General features: G+C 39.1%; 1 protein-coding gene across 1 annotated transcript in view; it reads left to right on the top strand.

Annotated features, from left to right (window-relative positions):
• The window catches only part of MARCHF11 (membrane associated ring-CH-type finger 11), a 31,876-nt gene extending 18,627 nt beyond the window's left edge, over nucleotides 1–13,249 (top strand). Inside the window, exons 3-4 of the mRNA XM_042806795.1 lie at nucleotides 5,787–5,979; nucleotides 12,760–13,249. Coding sequence (XP_042662729.1) covers nucleotides 5,787–5,979; nucleotides 12,760–13,082 — 516 coding nt within the window. The 3' untranslated portion in view covers nucleotides 13,083–13,249. The remainder of the gene's footprint in view (nucleotides 1–5,786; nucleotides 5,980–12,759) is intronic.
• The last annotated feature ends 6,670 nt before the right edge of the window (nucleotides 13,250–19,919 follow it).

Genomic DNA, 19,919 nt, shown 5'->3' on the forward strand with positions numbered 1-19,919 from the left:
GGCTTAATAATTTATCAAAATAGGTAAGCATTAATGGTGAGCTGCAACTTTTGTGGCATTGATTATTTTTTTTAAAAAAAAAGATATGAAAATAGAAGCTTGTAGCCAAAAATGACATTTCATGTGTGTGTGTGTGTGTGTGTGTGCTCAAAACTGCATTTTCTATCCAGGCTGATCAGTAAGTTAACAATATCACTGCATGTTAAACCATATAGTCAATGTGTGCTTACTGCAAAACATGTTAGAAAACTTAATTATCTAATCATCTAGACTGCTAACAAAATAAAGCAAGGTGCAGGCACTTCAAAAATGGTTTGTTGGACCTAAATCATTGTGTTCTTTTGCTTCTGTAAGAGTTTTATTCATACATACACAGATTGCAAACCCTATTATGCTTAATGAATGACAGTAGGAAAGAACTTCTTGTCAGAGCTGTCTGATTCTAGCAATCAGAGCAATTAAAGCAATCTAACAAAAACTTTTTAAAGTCATATATTTGATATGTCTTCACGTTAATCGTGTTATGTTAGAATAGGTCACTGCCAGGTATTTTTAGTTACTTTTACATAAAATATGTGTTCCAGAATGACTAGAGGGGGTGGGAGGCTTCACTGAGCAGTGTCCATAATAAGCTGTGTTTCTGAGAGAGTGGGGTAACCCCCAGCAGTTCTTGGTTTAAGGAATTCTGGTGGATTACAAACTCAGACAGTTGAAGCTGGTGCACGTTTGGGGAGTCCTAAGGAAATTTCGTATGTTCCTTTTTAATGATAGAAGAAAACCTGTAGTTTAATTGCAGATATTTTTCATGTGATGTATTCTAAGTACAAGCACAATCTCAGTCTGTACTTTTTAGATCACTTTTCTGCCATGTATTTTATAATAATCAGTGGGCTTTTACGAGGCACCATTAAAAAAAAGCCAAGTTAATATCAATTTATCTCAAAAATGACAGATGTTTGAATATTATATCCATCTTTATGTTAGTGAGGACATGCATATATCTGCATTAATTTTATTCTTTAACAGTTAGTCCATCAAAGAAATATGTTTCTTTCAACTTCTGAAAGTCTCAACCTCAAAAAATAAAAAATTATGCTGTATTTCTGCTTGACAGAGCCCTTAGAAGAAAAGAGGAGCAATGTTTCTGGGGTCAGCATTAGAACTATAGTGTACCATTAACATATTAAACTCCCAAATGATTCATGAAAGGAAGACCAGCAGTAAATAAAAGATTAAAAGAGCCAACCATAATGAAGTGTCAGTAGAAGTGTAGAAGGTTTTCAAGGAATAGATAGTATTACATTAAAATCAGAAGCATTAAATATATTTTGTTTATAAAGGCACCATTTTCAAAGGAAGATTTCATCATTGTATATTAAAGTAAAATGTGTTCTTTTCGTGGGCAACAGAGATGGCATGGTACATCATAACACTACAGATATGATAGGATGGAACATGAAATGGAATCCTGTTTCATAGAAATTTAAACGAGAATTTTTTTTAATGAATCTGAAAAATTACAGTTATCTAGATACAAAATACCTAACATTTTCTTTCAATTTCTAGTTTTTAAGCAAAAATTGTAATCTTTCTCATAATATTTATTTTTTAGGGTCATATACTTTACAGAAGCTGACACTAAAAGTCTGTATAGATATTTTCTAACTTGACAAAATAGTTAGCTAAAAGAACTGTTACTGATTATGGAATGTCTAGTCATCAAATGACAAAACAAATTAGGAAGTCATAATATAATTTATAATCATGAGCAATTAAGAGTTGTGAGACAAGTTATATGGAGAAAATTAGAAGCACTTTTATGGAAGTAATGGATTTAAATGATGACATGCTAATAATGAAATAATTCAATTTGGAATGTTGAATAATTCAGTCTGTTAAATTCTAAATGCAATTTCTCAACATTAACTATCACCAAATTATTTTTACTACTTTATTTTTGTGACCTCCTTATTGTAAGTCGTTAATTTGACATTAAAAGGTGGAGTGATTGTAACAACATGTAACAGGGCATAGAATAATGTAAATATTGTGAGAAATCCAATAAAGCTTACCTGGCTTTTGATACTATAAAAAGAGTCTTGCTCTTACAAAAAGAGCCTTCTGTTCCAGGGTGTCTGTCAGAGTGCACACTCCCACATATTAGCTATGCTGTGTGTCAGACTTCAGGTAGAAGAGAACGGTGTGACCACAACTCCAGTTCCACTTCACAAGCCTTGTTATGAAATGCAATGCCACCACACGATACAGTCTGATGTAGTTCGTGTCGTTGCCTAGTGGCTAATGTTGTCCACGGGTAAGTAAAGAACCGAACCTTCTCCAAACTTATTCACATGTGAATAACATGGCAACTACAGGGTACCTTCTTCGTTATACGAAAAATATGCCTGCCTCAGTAAGATCTGTTTGCTTTTCATAATTTGTACCCAGACTCATTAAAACGTATGGGAAAAAAAAAAAAAAAATCAAGACATTCATTTCCTGAGAGGCAATCTCAGACTGTTCTGAATCAAAACTGATTTCAGTCGAGGTAAGTTAGCCATCAGGAACATCCACAGTCTTCTTGCCATTAGCACTAAGGAGGGACATACCCAGAAACTGAGGCCCCCAAACTGATCACACATTATTGCTTAACACCAATCCATCCCACCCTATCACTCTTAGGGAGTGGGATTCTTACAGCAGACTGTCCAGCAGTAGGAGGCAAGTTAGCAGTTCTGCATAAAACTTTCTGGGCCTCTTGCATGCCTTCAATCTTATGCACATAGTCCTTCCCCTTCTGCCTACCGTGGGATCTCATCAATTAGTTTAGCGTACAGATTACGCTAATACGGAAGAAACTTTCCTAAAATGTTTAAATTGCTTAGTTGTTGCTGACCTTCATATTGAGGAAGTTGGAGGACTACAGTTTCTTTTGTAGAAGAAAGGCTGTGAATACCACAAAGGCCAAAGAAGATGAGTAATAAAAGAAAACATCCAACCCCCTTTTGGGGTTCTTGATTGTTTTATTTTTTCTTTTGTTTTGTTTGGTTTTGTTTTGTGGCTGTTCTTTGATTTTTAAAGGCAAAGGCGTTATGAACTAGAGCCTGTGGCACGCTTGTGCATTTTCTCAGTAATTGGGGTGGCTCCCCTTCCTGGTTGGTAGCCCACTAATATGTTGAAACTTTGGAATTCATGGATTTATTGAGGTTGAGAGATTCAATTGTTTGCATTCTTGACAGACAATTCATCTGATCAGGAGAATAGCAAAATAACTAGAATACGTTCTTGAGAAGATGCTAGGAAGAAGTGAGGATCATATCTGTGTTTCTTAGGACTTCTCAAGGTCAGGCTTTTCTAGAAAGAAGTTTGGGGAAAGCCAACAAAAGCCCTCATGAGATGGAAAAAGATGGTAGGAGTGGTTGATTCTGGTTGGAAGTGGAAAATAGGAATAGAAATTTGTTGTCAGACAACACCAGAATAAAGGATGGACTTTATATCTAGACTGCATGCTACATTACTTACTTATTCCAAATATTTTGATTACTTTTCCTTCTATTCAGTGTTACCTTTGCAGAATAATTATGAGTAATCAAAGTTAAAAACACAAAAGCTGAAGTGAGTTTAGAAATTTTTGCGTAGCTGAAATTGCATTGGAAAAGATCTGCTGTTTATTTCAGTGTTGTAACGGTCTTTTCAATTTATTGCCAGCTTCTTCCATGAATTTGACAGTTTAATATTTGGTGACAGTTAAAACTTTACTTCATGTAAATGTACTTTGATTTCAGTCATTCCAAACAATTTTATTACAGGTCTGTCTCACACTGATAATGAAAGAAGATAGAAAGAGATACATAACCAATAGCATTTTTGACAGTTTTCTGCCAAGTCACACAATGTGGCTTCAGCTGAGAAATGAAAAATTATTTTGTTGAACATAATCCTTTAGAGCCTCAAGAGAGTTCTATGAATTTCAGTCCTGACATTTAAATCCTGTATACAAGTAATATCTGAGTCATGAGCAGCTCTACACCATTCTGTCATGCATCACTTGTTAATGACCTTCCTTGACCTTAAAAAAAAAAAATTCTAACAAAGAAAATGAGTATCCATAGTTGTTTTACATAAAAAAGGTATTATTTAATATGAATAGCCCCATTCCGAACCCTGAAGTTCAATGAAGTAGCTAGTATGAGTTTAATAAGTTCATTGTACAAGGAGAATATTTCAAGATAGACAATTTACAAATTGTAATACAGCTATCTTTTTGTACTATTATATTCATAAGGCTACAAGAGAAGGCATGCAGCAGCACCAGGTGTGTAAATTAGACAACAGCAGAGAAGTTAATGGAGAAAGATGAAAGAGAAGAAAAGGGCAGAGGACATCATTGCTCACCCAGGCTCTTCACAGTGGTACTTGCTGGGAGGAAGAGAGCATAAACTGGAACAAGAGGATCAGACTGGATCTCAGAAAAATACTTTTTAAGAAAGACATTTTTCAACCTGAAGACAGTCAGGAAGCTGAACAGGTTGCCCAGAGAGGCTGAACACTCTCCATACTTGGAGGTTTTCAAGGTGTTACTGAATAAACCCGTGGGCAGCCTGGTCTGATCTCATCACTGCCCCTGTTTTGAGCAGGAAGTGGAACTAGAGACCTCCCACAGCCCCTTGCAACCTGAATTATTCTATCATCCTATGATCATACAGTACCGGGTACCCCACTGCTGGTAAAAAAAAGAAAGCTTTCATAAAGTAACAGGGAAAAGGAAGAATTATTTACAGATGGGGAAAAGATAATAAAGCCCTTATGACAGTAGCTTTCACTACCTGTTCCCTATTGCAACTGTAGAAGGGGGCAGGTATGTTAAAAATTAGGAACAGGAAAGATGGCAGTCTACGAAGTCTGCATACTAGCTCTGGATTTGGTGATGGGGCTAGAGTGGGGAGTCCGCCAAGCTAATGTAGACAATTATGGCCAAGGAAGACCGTATGTGTTAAGGGTAATCTTATGTTGCATATTGCTTTTGTTTTAACAGAATTTTATTTCTATTCTAATCTTGACAGAATTCAGTGAGCATGCTTGTCACACCAGAAATCTGAGTCGCCTCACATATGGGCGATACAGCCTTCCCAAGAAAGGCAGACATAATTGGGGTGCGCTGAAAAGAAATGTTCATGTTACCTATATTCAGGTCTCCTCCTAAATCATCGGGTTGTTTCCACACTAGGCTGCAGGTGTCTCTTCGTACTGTTAACACTGGTTTATGCAGAGAAAGCCAACTCCCTTGGTATGTCTGGAACTTCTTTGATGAGCAGCAGGAAAGTGGAAAATGGCTTCAGACTTCGGGGGAGTGAGATGGAAAGGAAATTTGTCACTTTCAACTTGTCACACTAACATAAAAGATACTTAAAATTATCTTTCCAATATTTTTTTTTTGTTCTGTTCATTAACTTACAAATATGAAAGGCTGAGTTCCTAAGACTAAATATTTTTTTGCCTATGTATTCAAAACAGAAATAAAACTTTTACCTCTTCTGAAGTTCACAGCTAGATGGTGATAGTGATGCTGGAGGGGATGGGGAAGCAGCTATTAGTTTTACTTTAACTAAAATTGAAATAGGGAAAAAATATATATATATATAAAATGCCAATATTGAGGATATTAGTAAAGATCTATGAAGATATGTATAAATAAAATAATTTCTACTTTCAGGAAAGAAGTGGAGTTGAATGTACAATCACAGAAATTAACTTTTTTATCTTATACAACTTTGTTTCTCTTTTAGTGGCAAAGCATTACTATAACACTGGTTGAGAAAGTGCAGATGGTTGCTGTAATCCTAGGATCTCTGTTCTTAGTAGCAAGTGTGACTTGGCTTCTATGGTCAGCCTTCAGCCCTTATGCAGTATGGCAAAGAAAGGACATCCTTTTTCAAATCTGCTATGGAATGTATGGTTTTATGGATCTAGTATGCATAGGTAAGCTCAAAATCTTTAAACAGCACAGACTGTGGTTTGAGACTGTGACTATATCTATTTTTTCTAATTGGTCACTCTAATTGATCACTCCAGTTCTTTGCAGATTTATTCTCAGCTGATACCTTTGGCAAATACTGCTTTTTACAGTGTTACAAATACTACAAAGAGAAAAGAACCAAAGAAGCTTTACTCTCAGATTCATCAAAGTGTCTCCCCAAGATAATAGTGGCGAGAACATGTTCGCTTTCAATTTCTTGAAAAATTAGATTGCTAGCAAAGTTCAGGAAGTTAAACAGATGAAAATGACAAACACATTATTAAAATAATTAGTAAAATTACATGCTGTCAAGTCTTCTACTGATGCCACTTTGCATTAGATTATGCCATCATGAAGTGCAGAATAAGCTCTGGAGAATGTCGTCAAACTACGTATCCAAAATTCAGTTGCACAGATTTATATGTACTAGTAATAGAGAACAGAGAAGACAGGCATGAGTTCTTTGTACATCATAAACAGTTATGAAACACTCTAAGAGTGTTAACTACAGTAACTTTACTATTAAAAAGTCTCAAGTCATTTAACTCTAGATGAAATATTATAAAATAAAATGCAATTTACTGTAAAGCTATTTTGACCACTTTTGATATTTCTGAAAATATACTGGACCCAGAAATATTTAAATAGATATCCCTTTAGTATTTGATAAAACAACCTTGAATTGATTGCTAGAATAGTTATGATTATTTGCAGAGAAAGTTTAATAATTGTGGTAAGCATTAAACCACATTCTTAGAATTACAATTCCAAGAAAATCCAAAAATCAGATGCTCTCTGATGTCAGTTTGCTTTGAGATTTCTGAGTGATAAATGTTGATGTTATGCCAATCTCATATATGGGAATTCAGAAGGACAGTGCTGAATTCTCCTCAATAAAGTGCAAAGAAACAGAGTGATTCCTAATGTCAAGGCTCTTGCTCCAACCATAAAGGCATATCATCTTTTATTGAAACCATCCCATTACTGTAAAATATTTATATTTCAGCTGGATCAGCGGTTCTGTTTATTTTGTAATTTTTCTGAGAGAAGCCCACTCTGGAGTATTTTGGAACACAGGCTTTCTTCTGTGAACCCAAATCCTTTCAGAGAAAAATTAACAGAGTCTTGGTCTCTAGTACTCTGGACAAGTATCAATTGCGAATGTCTGTGGGTGATCAGAAATATTAGTGTCTTTATCTGTAGACGTAAACTATTGGAAGGAGAACCTTCAATAGATTAGCACGTGCAGTTATGTAGCTGCCTTTCGAGCCAGCCAGGCTCAAGCCACCTCTGGACTGGAAGCTACTGAACTAACACATACCTCCCACAGCTATGGAGCTGCCAGCCTAACCAGCACCGTGGAGAATCAAAGTAGATGTGCAGCTGTCTTCTAGACAAACTGACTTGCCTCTAATCACATAAATGCATATTTTATAGTCCTATCATAAATAATACATGGCGATCTTTTATGTAAAACTGACTATAATGAAACATAGTTGGATGCTGTTTTGTAATTGCAAAATTCAGTGCAGATATGACTTAACAGTTTACTAAACTGTGTCTGGAAATTCAGAAAGCTGCATGAAGGAGGTTTGGTAATTGTAGAATTCTGATGATCTGGATACATTCAGTCCACTTACTCTTAATGTAATTTTAAGTAATCTGCATTCTGTAAGCTTTTAAGACCAGGAGTTCTTGTAATTCTTGAAAATACTTATTAATATATTCAACTTTATTCAATTTTTATCTTTTCTTACATCATAAAGTGAGGGATTTTAGATCGATAGTTTTAATTCAAAACATTCAAATAAAGTTCTTTAATAGATGGATGTAATTATTATTCATGAATTATTAAAAAAAAAATCACTGTCCATTATGCTGCTGACTTCCCAAAGACATTAACATATGCTTTCACCATTGCATATTATATATAATCTCTTATATCATGAAGCTTGTAATGCTTCCAGCCAGCCACAGCTCTCAATTAGTGTCTCCTTTCCTCTCATTTGTGTTTAGTCATCCATGGCTTTTCCATAATTTTCAACAGGATTTATAGTGAGTGAATACCTATATTCGCACTGGAATCTCTCTTTATTTCAATGAAAAATACATGCAGACATATGAGTTTTCCTGTGTCGCATATATTTCAAGACTTTAGTTACTGGGGGTACGACCAAGACTTATTCCACCTGCCTTCTGTTATGCCTCCATATAGCTTTGCATAAACAATATCAGTATTTTTGGTCAATTGTGAAGTGTAAATATCTGTACTTCCTGAAATGTTTTGTTGTAATTATTTTTAAAAGCAGTTTGCCTAAAGGTACTGACATATTTATATGACATCTTTGAAAACTTGCACATACTCATTTGTTTTCCCAATGATTGATTTATATACCATACATATCATACCACCCACTTTCTCATCGAGTAAATTACATGTAACTTGTATTTTAACTCTTGGTCTTGTTTTACTTTTCACCGGAAGAAATATTCCAGAGATTACAGATCACCAATACAATATGTTCTATTCTTTCCAGTGTACATGTCTTATTGGTATCCATTGTCCTCCTCCTTCTACTCTAAATTATTCCAGAAGTCTTCCTAGCAGGATCATTTTTACTTATCAGTGTTATTTTCAACCCTGTAAGTCATTAGTTTGTACTTTTCTGCATCTAAGCTGGGCATAAAGCTGTTCTCTTTGAAACTTGCCAGTGGTAGAAGTTTTCCTAAGGCAAACCTTCAACATTTTAATCAAGTAGAACTACTGCCTGTGAAACCCGGAGTTAGTGCAGTGATAGTGCTATGATCAGCTCATCCATGTAGGGATGACCAAAGGGAGTGAGTTCATAAGTTAATATGAAGGGAATGAATAATATAAACCCCTTATTTAGCCGCTGAAGGGCAGTACACAAAGCCTTTGCCATTCTACTTTGTAGACCTAGCAATTATTTCTCCTAACTGTGAAGTCACATAATTTTATATATTTTCACTGGAATATAATCGTAACTACTAGTCATAAATGATTCTAGCATTAACAAAATCTCTCACAAATAAGAATAGCTCATTTGCGATCCCAGAACAACAGTGCAGCTCCTTTAAAAAAAGGGAAAAAGAAAAGCCCTTGTAGCATTGCGCTAGAAACATGGGTGGTGCCAGTAGTACTATGACAAGGGAGTAAGAGATGGGAGATAATGTGAGGTGTGAATACCCCTCTGAAAGCCTCTTCTTCCCCCTCAAGGAACTTGATGCCTGGCAACATTTGTGTAACTCCTTAGTTGTAAAACTGTACAGGCTGAAGTTACTTATAATGAACACATGCAGCTGCGCTGAATATTTCTCTACTCAGAAAGTATTTTCTTTTTAACCTTAGATCTAATTCTAAATAGTTTAGAGAGTGGTATATTGCTATTTTGAAATTGGACATATTTCACTTTAATGCTTCGAGCAATTTACTGCATTTTTTTTTTTTGTATTTGTGGGCCCTAGAATAGTATTAAGACATGGCATTTTGTCTGGTTCTGAAAAGGGTCCTTTTATTCTCTGGTAAATGTTTGTGATGTTTCTGGGGGTACCATTCCTAAATGATTATAAGTAAGATTAGTGTGATAAATAAGACAACATTGGAACCTCATACCACGAAATCTGAATGAACTAAGATGAATTGCCTGCTTGTAAAGACATTCAGTATGAAAAATTTCAAGTAGTCTTTTGACTTAGGGTAAGAAATCCTTTGGATAGAGTGAAAGAATCTCATAGTACTTGGCAAGAAAATAAAAGAAAATGATGATATGTCCGTAATCCTATTGTCTGGATCCCACTACAGTCCCTACATCTTAGAAATATATCCTGAAGGTAAAGTCCTCTTAGAGCCTTAGGACATTTTGCCAGGTCCATTATCCCAAAACTCTGTTCCTTGTAGATACCAATTGGACAGACCATCAGAACAGCTAACTGTAGGGAATTCTAACACTTCCTCTTGGAATCATCTGGGTCAAATAAGTACTTTTTTTTTTAAATTCCCCTAGGACTGTGCAACTATGTCCTCTGTGATGTTAAAATCATGGTATTTGGAACAAGTCAATATTATTAATGGATTTATTCTCATTTTCTCTCTGATATCCTCATTCATTTCTAGGGAACTCTTAAGAAAAAGGAAATTGCTTGTCATTTTCTTACAGCTTTACTTTAGTGACTAGCTACTTATAATTTGAACATCGGAACTTCCCTGGACTGGGAAAAACTCCATCATTTAAACCTTACCCAGATTTCCTCTTATTTTGGGCTTGGAACTGTTGATACTGAGAGCTTTTTTTCTGCGGCCCCCTGGAAAATATATTTCAAAGAGGCAAAAGATCTATTGGAATTTTTTTCCTTCTTCTACATAGGTCTTCAATCTGTAGTTTTATCAGATGGGAAATAAAGCTTTTTATGGGTGGAATTATGAAAGCGCTCCTTTGGTGCTTCAGCATTGCCAAATCTGACAACTTTATTTCAAGCCTTGCAATATTTGATCCTTTGTTCACTAGCTCTTTTAGCGCATATATGACTAACAGCTTCCACTTTAAAGAAAACTTCTTTTCCTCGCCATTCTTGAAAAAACCTTGAAAACATATTTTCAGTAAATCCTGAAAGCTCGAAAACAGTAAAAAAGAGCTCCCTAAAAGAAGTCGTCCTACAGCTTTTTGTGTCGTAATTCTGGGAGGATACTTTTGACTGTTTACATATACTGCATGTACCTCAGTGATCCTTTCTCAACTGCTTCCTTCTCTCTGCTGAAATACGTTTTTCAGGGTCCAGTGGAGTGCAGGCAGGTATCAAAAATACTTACGTTGGGGTAAATAGGTTTTCTCAATTTTGCTTCATCACAGTCTTGAGGAAGATTGGGCCAAAGAATCATAAGATCCAGTGACAGGTAGAGGGAAAATTATGATAATCTCCCTCATCATTCTGTAGGAAACCCAACAGAAGAAAAGGGGGGAGAGTGGATCTTTGTCACAGCAATAAAACCATGGCTTATTTGGTTTGTAGATTCTGTACATTTATCCCTTTTAAGGCAATATAGCCAGTCTTGAAGGTGCATTTATGTATTATCATGGCTGCTAAATTTTTAAGCCAGATTGCTTTATATATATCTGAGAAGATGAAGATAGACATCTTGCAGTCAAGCAAATTTTCCACTAAAATGCTGTGGTGATACAAAATACATTTAGGATATTTAACAATTAAGTTTATAGTGTTACTAAGTGTTTTGCTGCATCGGATGCTTCAGTGAATTGTGCACAACTTGAAAGCCTTACGGAGATGCTACATTTGCTATCATGTCCTTCTGAAAGCAATCTTTGTGTTTCTCCATCTTTCAGTGTAATGATCTTTAAAGAGTAGGCATTGCTATTTGCAAATCATTGCACTTGAATCTGAGGTTTGCTGTTCGTATAAGTGTTTTTATCACCCTTTCTGCTTGGGTCATCTTTCTTTGAATGTCTCCTTCTTGGTATCAGTTAACTGCACTGAGACCTCACACAATTAAATCACAATTTCATTGTGTAGGAACAGGTGAGATATAATCTTTTGGGATAAAGGACTGTAGCCTGTGACACCTCATATCATATAGGCCATGTATAGGAAAATTTTAAGCAAGAAACACACTGGACAAAAAAAAATTATAAATGTTTTTGGCTAGGCAGGTTGCTCTCCCCCCAAAGCAGGGAGCCAGGGAAAACATGTGATGTTTCTCAGAACCATATAAGTTACCAGGCTGGTTGAGGAAAAACCTAAGAAGAAGGCTGAAGCCCCATGCATCTGCCCAGTAAATCCATCTTTGAAATACTTATGCATAAAGAGTGTGTGTATAAATACATATACATATATACATATATATGAACAACAAAGAGATTCATTTAAGTAAATAAATTGCTTGAATGCATACAATAAGCGTAAATACTAGCTACATGGAAGTTTGCAAACAGATTGGTCTGTTGAGTACTCCAGATAATCTGTATTTTCCTTGAAGGACCTTTGAAAACATTTCCTGGGTCTCAACAAAAAAGATGTTTCTCGACTTTCGTCCACTGAATTTTGAAGAGAAAGAGGAAAGCCCATCATCCTTGCCATGCTCATCATAGTTAATAATAACATTTAATTTCCTCTTGCTCTACTGAGGCAAGACAGGAACACCTTTATACTTACAGCGGTTTCAGGTTTTCATGAATCTTCTGTGCTCCCAAGTTGAACTAAGAATGTGAAAACAGTTAAATTAGTATCTGTACTGAATTTTACAAAACACTCTTGAACAAATTTGAGACCATCCTATTCGCTGCAGAAAGTCTAACCAATTAAAGATCTACTTAAACCAGTACAAAACTCAGTAAATAAATAGTATTTACCGTGAACAAGGATAGCACTAGTGTAAACAGTCAATTTACAAATCTGCCAGTAAGGTTCTTTTATATTAGTTTACTTAAATCTGTATACTTTAGTTAGGCACGCTCAGGTTATTCCAGTCTTGGTCATGTTGAACTTTCATTCAAAACAATTTTATTTCCTCTGCATGTTCCCACCTCCCAATCTTAAACACATGAATAACCAGTTATATTGGATAGGTACAATGGATTCGAATTGTCAGAGTTACAAGTGATTTGGTAGGCTCTGGCAATTGGCACATTCATTGCAATGTGTTATATCTCTTGTTTGCTCTGAAAATGGTATCCACTGATATTTTGTACTTTTTTTTTCCTTCATTTCAGGACTGATAGTACATGAAGGTGCATCTGTTTATCGAGTGTTTAAGCGCTGGAGGGCTGTGAATCTACACTGGGATGTGTTAAATTACGATAAAGCCACAGACATAGAAGAGAGCAATCGAGGAGAATCCTCCACAGGAAGGACATTGTGGTTACCACTGACTGCATTTAGAAACAGAAGTTTAGTTCATCCAACGCAGTTAACCTCACCAAGATTTCAGTGTGGCTATGTATTGTTACATCTGTTCAACCGCATGAGACCTCAGGAAGATTCGTCAGAGGATAACGGTTCTGGGGAAGTAGTGATGAGAGTGACCTCAGTGTAAAGATTATGCTCACTGTGCTACACAGATAAGGATAACATGCCCTGATGTTACAGGACTTCGGAATGTAGCTACAATGAATGGAGAAACCATTTACACTTGAAAAAGTATATACACATTTTTTAAAAATTTAATGCTTTTTATATGATCAGCTAAAACACAAATACATTTTTCTGGGAAAAAAAAAAAAAAAGTCTCTTGCTTTTTATATAGTCTGATTTATTAGATCTTTTGTCAATTTGTACCTGAGGTGTATACAATATAGTTTAACTCTTAGGTCTTTGAACTATGAGGAAACTAATTTTTAAGTAAAAAAAAAAAAAAATTTAAATGTATTTTCTTAAACTCTGGCTTTAATCCACTACTGTTATTTTTCCCACTTTCATGAGGATTAAACTGAACAACCTTCTTCCAAAAAGAAAAAGAATGTTGACAGAAGTTAAATATTCTTCCTTTTCTGTCTTTATTTTGTTGTTCTTTGTAGATCAGTTCAGGTGTATGAAAGTAGATAAGGGATATATTGTCCCTTGCCTTTAAGCAGGAAGTCCAGTGAGTGTTCTACAAAACATAAGGGAAGATGTGAACTCTTCTTTTCTTTTAGCTTTACCACATGGATGTGCGAGATGTGAGACACAAATATGACACAGACAGGGGAAGAGTCTTGCACATCCTTTCCAGTCTAAAATCTGCACAGAAATTGCATTACCTTCTGAGCAGTGGTACTGAATTTAGCAGCCTGTGAATTTCTAGTGCTGTTCTAATTATAGGATATTGACATCCCATATTTTTTTTCAAAAAAAAAGAAGAATTGTACATTACGACTTCTGGAATAATAATAAATCCTAGTGGAAACTGAAGTAGAAAAATGCAGAGCCTTAATTTTGCCAGGTAATGAATCATCATATTAAAAATGAGCCAATATTAATCTTTATCATGACAGTTTATCAATGCTGTGAGGTTTGCTTCTCTGTTTTTGTCTCATGGCGAAAATGCTAATATCATTTAATCAAATGGAAATGGACATAATTTCCAAGTTAATAATTAAGTCTGTTGAAGATCAGGATGAAAAAGTAGTCCTGAAATCCCTCTGAGAGCACTAGCTTACTTAAAAGTTTGTGGTGGATTGACCTTGGCTGGCTGTCAGATCCCTACCCAGCTGCTCTCCCCTCCTCAGCAGGACAGGGGGACAAAGTAAGATGAAAAATCTTGTAGGTCAAGACAAAGACAAGAGCATCACTTACCAGTTACCATCACGAGCAAAAAATACAACACGGGGAAAAGTAATTTTAATTTATTGCCGATTAAAATAGAGTTGGATGGTGACAAAGAAAGACAAAACCTAAGGAACCTTCCTTCCACTGCTCGTCCCCTTCTTCCTAGGCTCAAGTGGTGCAGGGTCTGCTCCAGCACGGTCCTCTCCATGGGCTGCAGGAGATACCTGCTCCACCGTGGTCCCTCCAGGGGCTACAGGGGAATCTCTGCTTGGGACCGGCTGTGCCTGGCGCAGGGCAGTGCCAGCCCCTCCTCGCAGAGGCTGCTCCTGCAGCTCCCACCCCCGCCCGGGCACCTGCACCCAGTACACAGTTCAGCGTTGTTCTGCTTCAAATTAAGCTGTAACCAGTGGCTGAACATGTTTATTTTGTGCAGTAGCTGGAGTGCTGTGGCTGGAAAATTCCCTCTCAGGGATCAACAGCACGGTGCTGGAATCGGTGCATGCCTTCCCTATATAAGGAGCTCACGTGCCAAGAGCAGACACTGGAGGCTTTTGTAACGACACTTGGAAGGTAGATAGAAATAGTTTAAGCATTGGAGCTAATATATATATATGTATGTATATATATATATATGTTTTTTTTATATATATCTCCCTATATATTCATAAACAGCCAATTAACATTCTGCATTACTGTCTCAGAAACTCACACTTAGCAAGTCTACAGATGACTTACTGCTCTTTAAACAATTAATGTGAAAAGCAGTACATAAGCCATGAACAACAAAATGCTCTCTCAGAAAAAGGCAATTTATCTTCTGCATGGCAAATTACAAGTCTACAACAGGCAATCTCATGGAGAAACTAGGAGAATTCACTTCTAAGTTATCTTTAAACAATTTCCCAAAGGAGGAATTTGTAGAGAAATGGAAAATGAGAGAAACTATGACTGGGGAAACCCACTTTATCACTGGGAATTACTGGTTCTTAAATATTACGTAAATGAAGCTCGCTTTCCCAGAAGGACCACAACTCCACATGACCAAATTGAGATCAGAGTTAGTATCTTAAAAAGCACTTGTAATACAAGCAGAATAAGGCATTCTGTGTTCAATATACTTAAAAGATGATGTCTCACAGCTTTTAGGTACTTGTGATCTGTGGGATTTAAAGAACGTTCCAGTGTGCTTTTTATAGGATCTTAAAAACAAAATTGAGAACTATACGAAAACATTTTGTTGTAAAGAAATCTTCTTCATTCACATCCAAATAATTAGGGTGCTGGAAAAAAAAATGACTCACCAGAAAAGATAGATGGATATAATTTAAGGTAGGACAAGATTTCTGTTTGCAAATATTTGAAAGACACCTAGGTCTAGAACACTTAGCAGCTTCTGAGGGAAAAAAAATGGTCCAATTAAGAGTAGTAAAAATTAGTAATGAGAAATGTTTAGGGCAAATACCAGAAAAGCCTTTTTAATCGTATCATTAGTCATCATTAATGATTTCTATGGCATAATAATTTTGCATATGTCTGCATTCATGTATTTCTATACGTAGAAAGGAAGATCAGGAAATGATAAACAGTGACAACATTAGTATGGGCATGGTGCAGTTGTAAAAAAAAATAAAATCTGTGTCTATGTTGTCCTGCAGGACGTTTTCAGTAGCAAGAGTGACTAGTGCAGGATACAAATATTTCTTTGTTGACCTTGTATTTGGATTTATGCAGTACTGCAGCGCTGTGATCACCTACATGCATGATAGATGAATTCAAATCAGAACAGGTGCAGAGAGGGGATATTAGGATGAAAAAGGAGTATGAACTCTGTTTCACATGAGGAAATTAGAAGAGCATGGCTTGTTTGCTTAACAGAAGTTGTGAGCGAATGTTACTGTTCTCAGTTAATACAATGCAGAATAAAATTTATTTTAGGCAATGAACAAGCCTAAGAAGCACGAGAACTCAGGCACACAAATAGATCACAAATGCATTTAGCTGGAAGTTCAGTGTAGTTTTAAAATATTAATAGAATGAATCACAGACAATTCCAGTTGGAAGGACCTGGGATTAGTCTAAGCTCCAGGGTCATCTCTGAGGTCGGACTAAGTTGCTTCAGGTTTTAAGCAGTCAGGTCTTAAAATTCTCCAAGGATAGAGATTGCACAGCCTCTCTGGACAGCCAGCTCCAGTTCTTGACTGTACGCAGAGTGAAAAAAGTATTTCTATCCTACCTCTTCTCTCGCTCCAGCTCATGCCCATTGTCTCTCACTGTCCCCTAATGCCCCACTGTGAAGTGGATGGATCTGTCTTCCTGAGAACCCCCTTGCAGGTCCTGGCAGGCTGCTGTTAGCCCTCCCCTGGAGCCATCTCTTCTCCAGGCTGAACAAGACTTTGTCCCTCAGTTTCCCCCACAAGGCAAGTGCTCCAGGCCCTGAGTAGCCTGGGGCCGTCCATTAACTTGCTCCACTTTGTTAATGTTGTTCTTGTATTGGGAAGCCGAACCCGGGTGCAGTATTTGAGATGGGCTCTGAGACATGCGGAGTGGAGAAGGATGAACCCTTCCCTCGATGCCCTGGCCGTGCTGGCCGCCCCGGCAGCCCGGGCACGCTGCTGGCTCGTGCCCAGCTTCTGCCCGCCCAGGCCCCCCGGTCCCTTCCCGCAGAGCTGCTCCCAGCCAGGCAGGGACCAACCCCTGTCCTTGCCCCAGAGCCTCCCCCCCAGGGGCCGCCCTCGGCATCTGCCCTTGACAAATTTTCATGAGGTTCCAGCTGGTCTATTCCTCCAGCCCGGCTAGGTCCTTCTGGATGGCAGCTGTGACCTGATTGTGTGTCCCTGCAATCATCTGCAAACTTGAGACCAGAACTGTCTGTCATCTCCTCCAGGTCACTGATAAAGATGTCAAATGGGCCAGGGCCCGGCACAGACCCCTGCATTACTCCACTTATCATTGACCTGTAGGCAGTGTAGGTCCCATTAACCACCACCTTCTGGACCCGGCCATCCAACCAGCTTTTTTCTAATCAAACTGTCCAACTATTCAGACCCCAATGTCCTGACTTAGAGAGAAGACTACTGTGGCAAACAGTGTGGAAAGCCTTACTCTCCCCTCAACCACAAACGCAGTCCTTCGCACGCAGAAGGCAATCAGGTAGCCTAGGTATGATTTACCCTCAACAAAGTCAGGCTCGTTGTTCCCAACAACCTTCCTCTTCTGGAAATGGGCTCCAGGGGACCTGCTTCATAATTTCGCCAGAGACCAAAGTGAAGCCGACAAGCCTGTAGGTCCCCGTGTTGTCCTCTGGGCTTTTCTTGAAGATGTGGGGGACATTTGCTCTCTCTGGTCACCAGGAACCTACCTGATTTCTACAAGTTCTTGCACATCATCCCTGACTTAATCTTTACCCACTGCTCATTGTTTCTGTCCTCCTTGAGCCCTTTCACTAAGCACCAAAGGCTGTGAGAACTTGGTGGTGAAGACAGAGACAAAGAAGGCATTAGGAGCATTGCCCTCCTCTACGTCCTCTGCCATAAAATCACTCACTCCACTAAGCAGTGAGCACGCATTTCCTTATTTGACCTTTTACTGCCCATATAGAGAATGAAGCTCTTCATCTTGCCTTCGATGGCTTTGCCAGCTCAAGCTGAACTTTGGCTTCTCTAACCCCACCCCTGCATACCCGGGCAAAATTTCTAAAGCCCTCCTCAGTAGCCTGGCCCTGCTTCTGCCTCCTGTACAAGGTCTTTTCTCAGTGGAGCTGTGCCATGAGTTCTCAGCTTAGCCAAGCTGCGCTCCTGATACCTCTGCTTGTTTTCCCAGGTATCGGGATGGACCATTCTGACATCTGGAGGATGCGGGTCCCTGTGGTCCTGGCAGTTCCCCTCATCTCCTTCACCCTTCAGAGCTGCTCCTGTATGATCCCAGATGCCCACTCCCTGGACAAACTGCAGGCTGCTCACCCAGTGCCCCTTGTCTGGGCTCTGCGACGCTCCTCCCTCCCTCCTCTCGGGATCTTCATCTCCACTCTTGCATGCTCACTACAGCCAAGGCTGCCATGGGTCATCGCCTCCCCTGTCAATGCCTCCTTGGCAGGGACAGCAGATTCAGCAGTGTGACCCACTGGGCTGGCTCAGTCAGGCCCTGCACCAAGAAGTTGTCCCTCACGCCCTCCAGAAATCGGGACTGCGTGTGTCCCGCCGTGCTGCCCTTCCACAGCAGGTGACAGGGAGGTTGATGTCCCCCCCCCAGCAGCACCAGGCTCTGCCCTCCCCAGATTTCCCTGAGGGATTTAAGGAAGGCTTTGTCCCCTCTCTCACCCTGACACCCCAACACTGCCACCTGCCATGTTCTCTCCTCAGTTCTGACCCACAAGCTCTCACCAGACCCTGGTCCGTTCCACAGGAGAGCTCCATACATCCCAGCTGCTCCCTTAAGCCTTGGGCATCCCCCTCCTCTTCTTCACTGCCTGGTTTTCCTGCTTGTCTTTTCTGAGAGTGCCACAGTGAATTACTGGAAGAGCTTCCCAATAAAAACAGTGACAAGAAAACACCCAACCTGTTTCAGAGGGAGTTTGATGACTTCATAGAAGTAATTGAGATGTTATTACCAGTGGTGGCAGAAGATCGGGATTCATAGCTTTCTCTCTCTGTGCTCATTTTTATGGTCACAAAATGCATACTTCTTCTGAAGAATTTCATGTCTCCTCCAAACAAATAAACTTTTCTGGAATTAATCAAGTTATGTCAGAGGAACATATTTAATGGACATCAAAAAATCACTGTTGACCCAACCATGGAACCAGATTACAATGTGAGGTGAGGTCTTACCTGAAGTTCCAGACAGAGGAACAACGCTGGTGTCTTGGTGTCAGTTCAGAGAACAACTGAGCACTATGCAGCCACCTACTCCTTCCCTCTCAAGAATGGGAAGAGAGGGAGAAAATAAAGCAAAAGGCTCAGGAATCAAGATAAGGACAGGGAGGGATGGCTCACACATTAAGGTCATGAGCAAAAGACAGACTCGTTAGGAGAAGGAAAAGAACATCCGTTTAATTCAAACACCACCATCACCACCACTTACCAGACAGAGTAGGAGAGTGAGAAGCATTACCACATCTTAAAAAGACCTTTTCATCGCTCCACCCTTCTTCTCAGTTTCAGTTTTACTCCTAGTTTCTCTACCTCCTAACCCCAAGTGGTGCAGGGGGCTGGGAATGGGGGTTACAGTCAGTCCCACTGCTCCTTCCTCCACAGGGGGAAGACTCCTCACATCCCTCCCCTGCTCCAGCGTGGTGTCCCTCTCACGGGAGACAGTCCTCCACAAACTTTCTCCAACGCAAGCCCTTCCCATGGGCTGCAGCTCTTCCCGAACTGCTATGGCATAGATCCCTCCTGTGTGTTGCAATCCTCCCAGCACCGAGCTACAACAGTGAGGGCTTCTTCCCTCAGAGTCCCGGCCTTCTTCAGGTGCAGAAACCTGCTCCAGCTTGGGGTCTTCCACGGGCTTCAAGTGGGCATCTGCTCCACCGTGGACCTCCACGGGCTGCAGGTGGGCATCTTCTCCACCGTGGACCTCCACGGGCTGCAGGTGGGCATCTGCTCCACCGTGGACCTCCACGGGCTGCAGG

The sequence above is a fragment of the Tyto alba genome, unplaced genomic scaffold (genome assembly GCF_018691265.1).
Source record: "Tyto alba isolate M040663 unplaced genomic scaffold, T.alba_DEE_v4.0 Super-Scaffold_48, whole genome shotgun sequence".
NCBI lineage: Eukaryota > Metazoa > Chordata > Aves > Strigiformes > Tytonidae > Tyto > Tyto alba.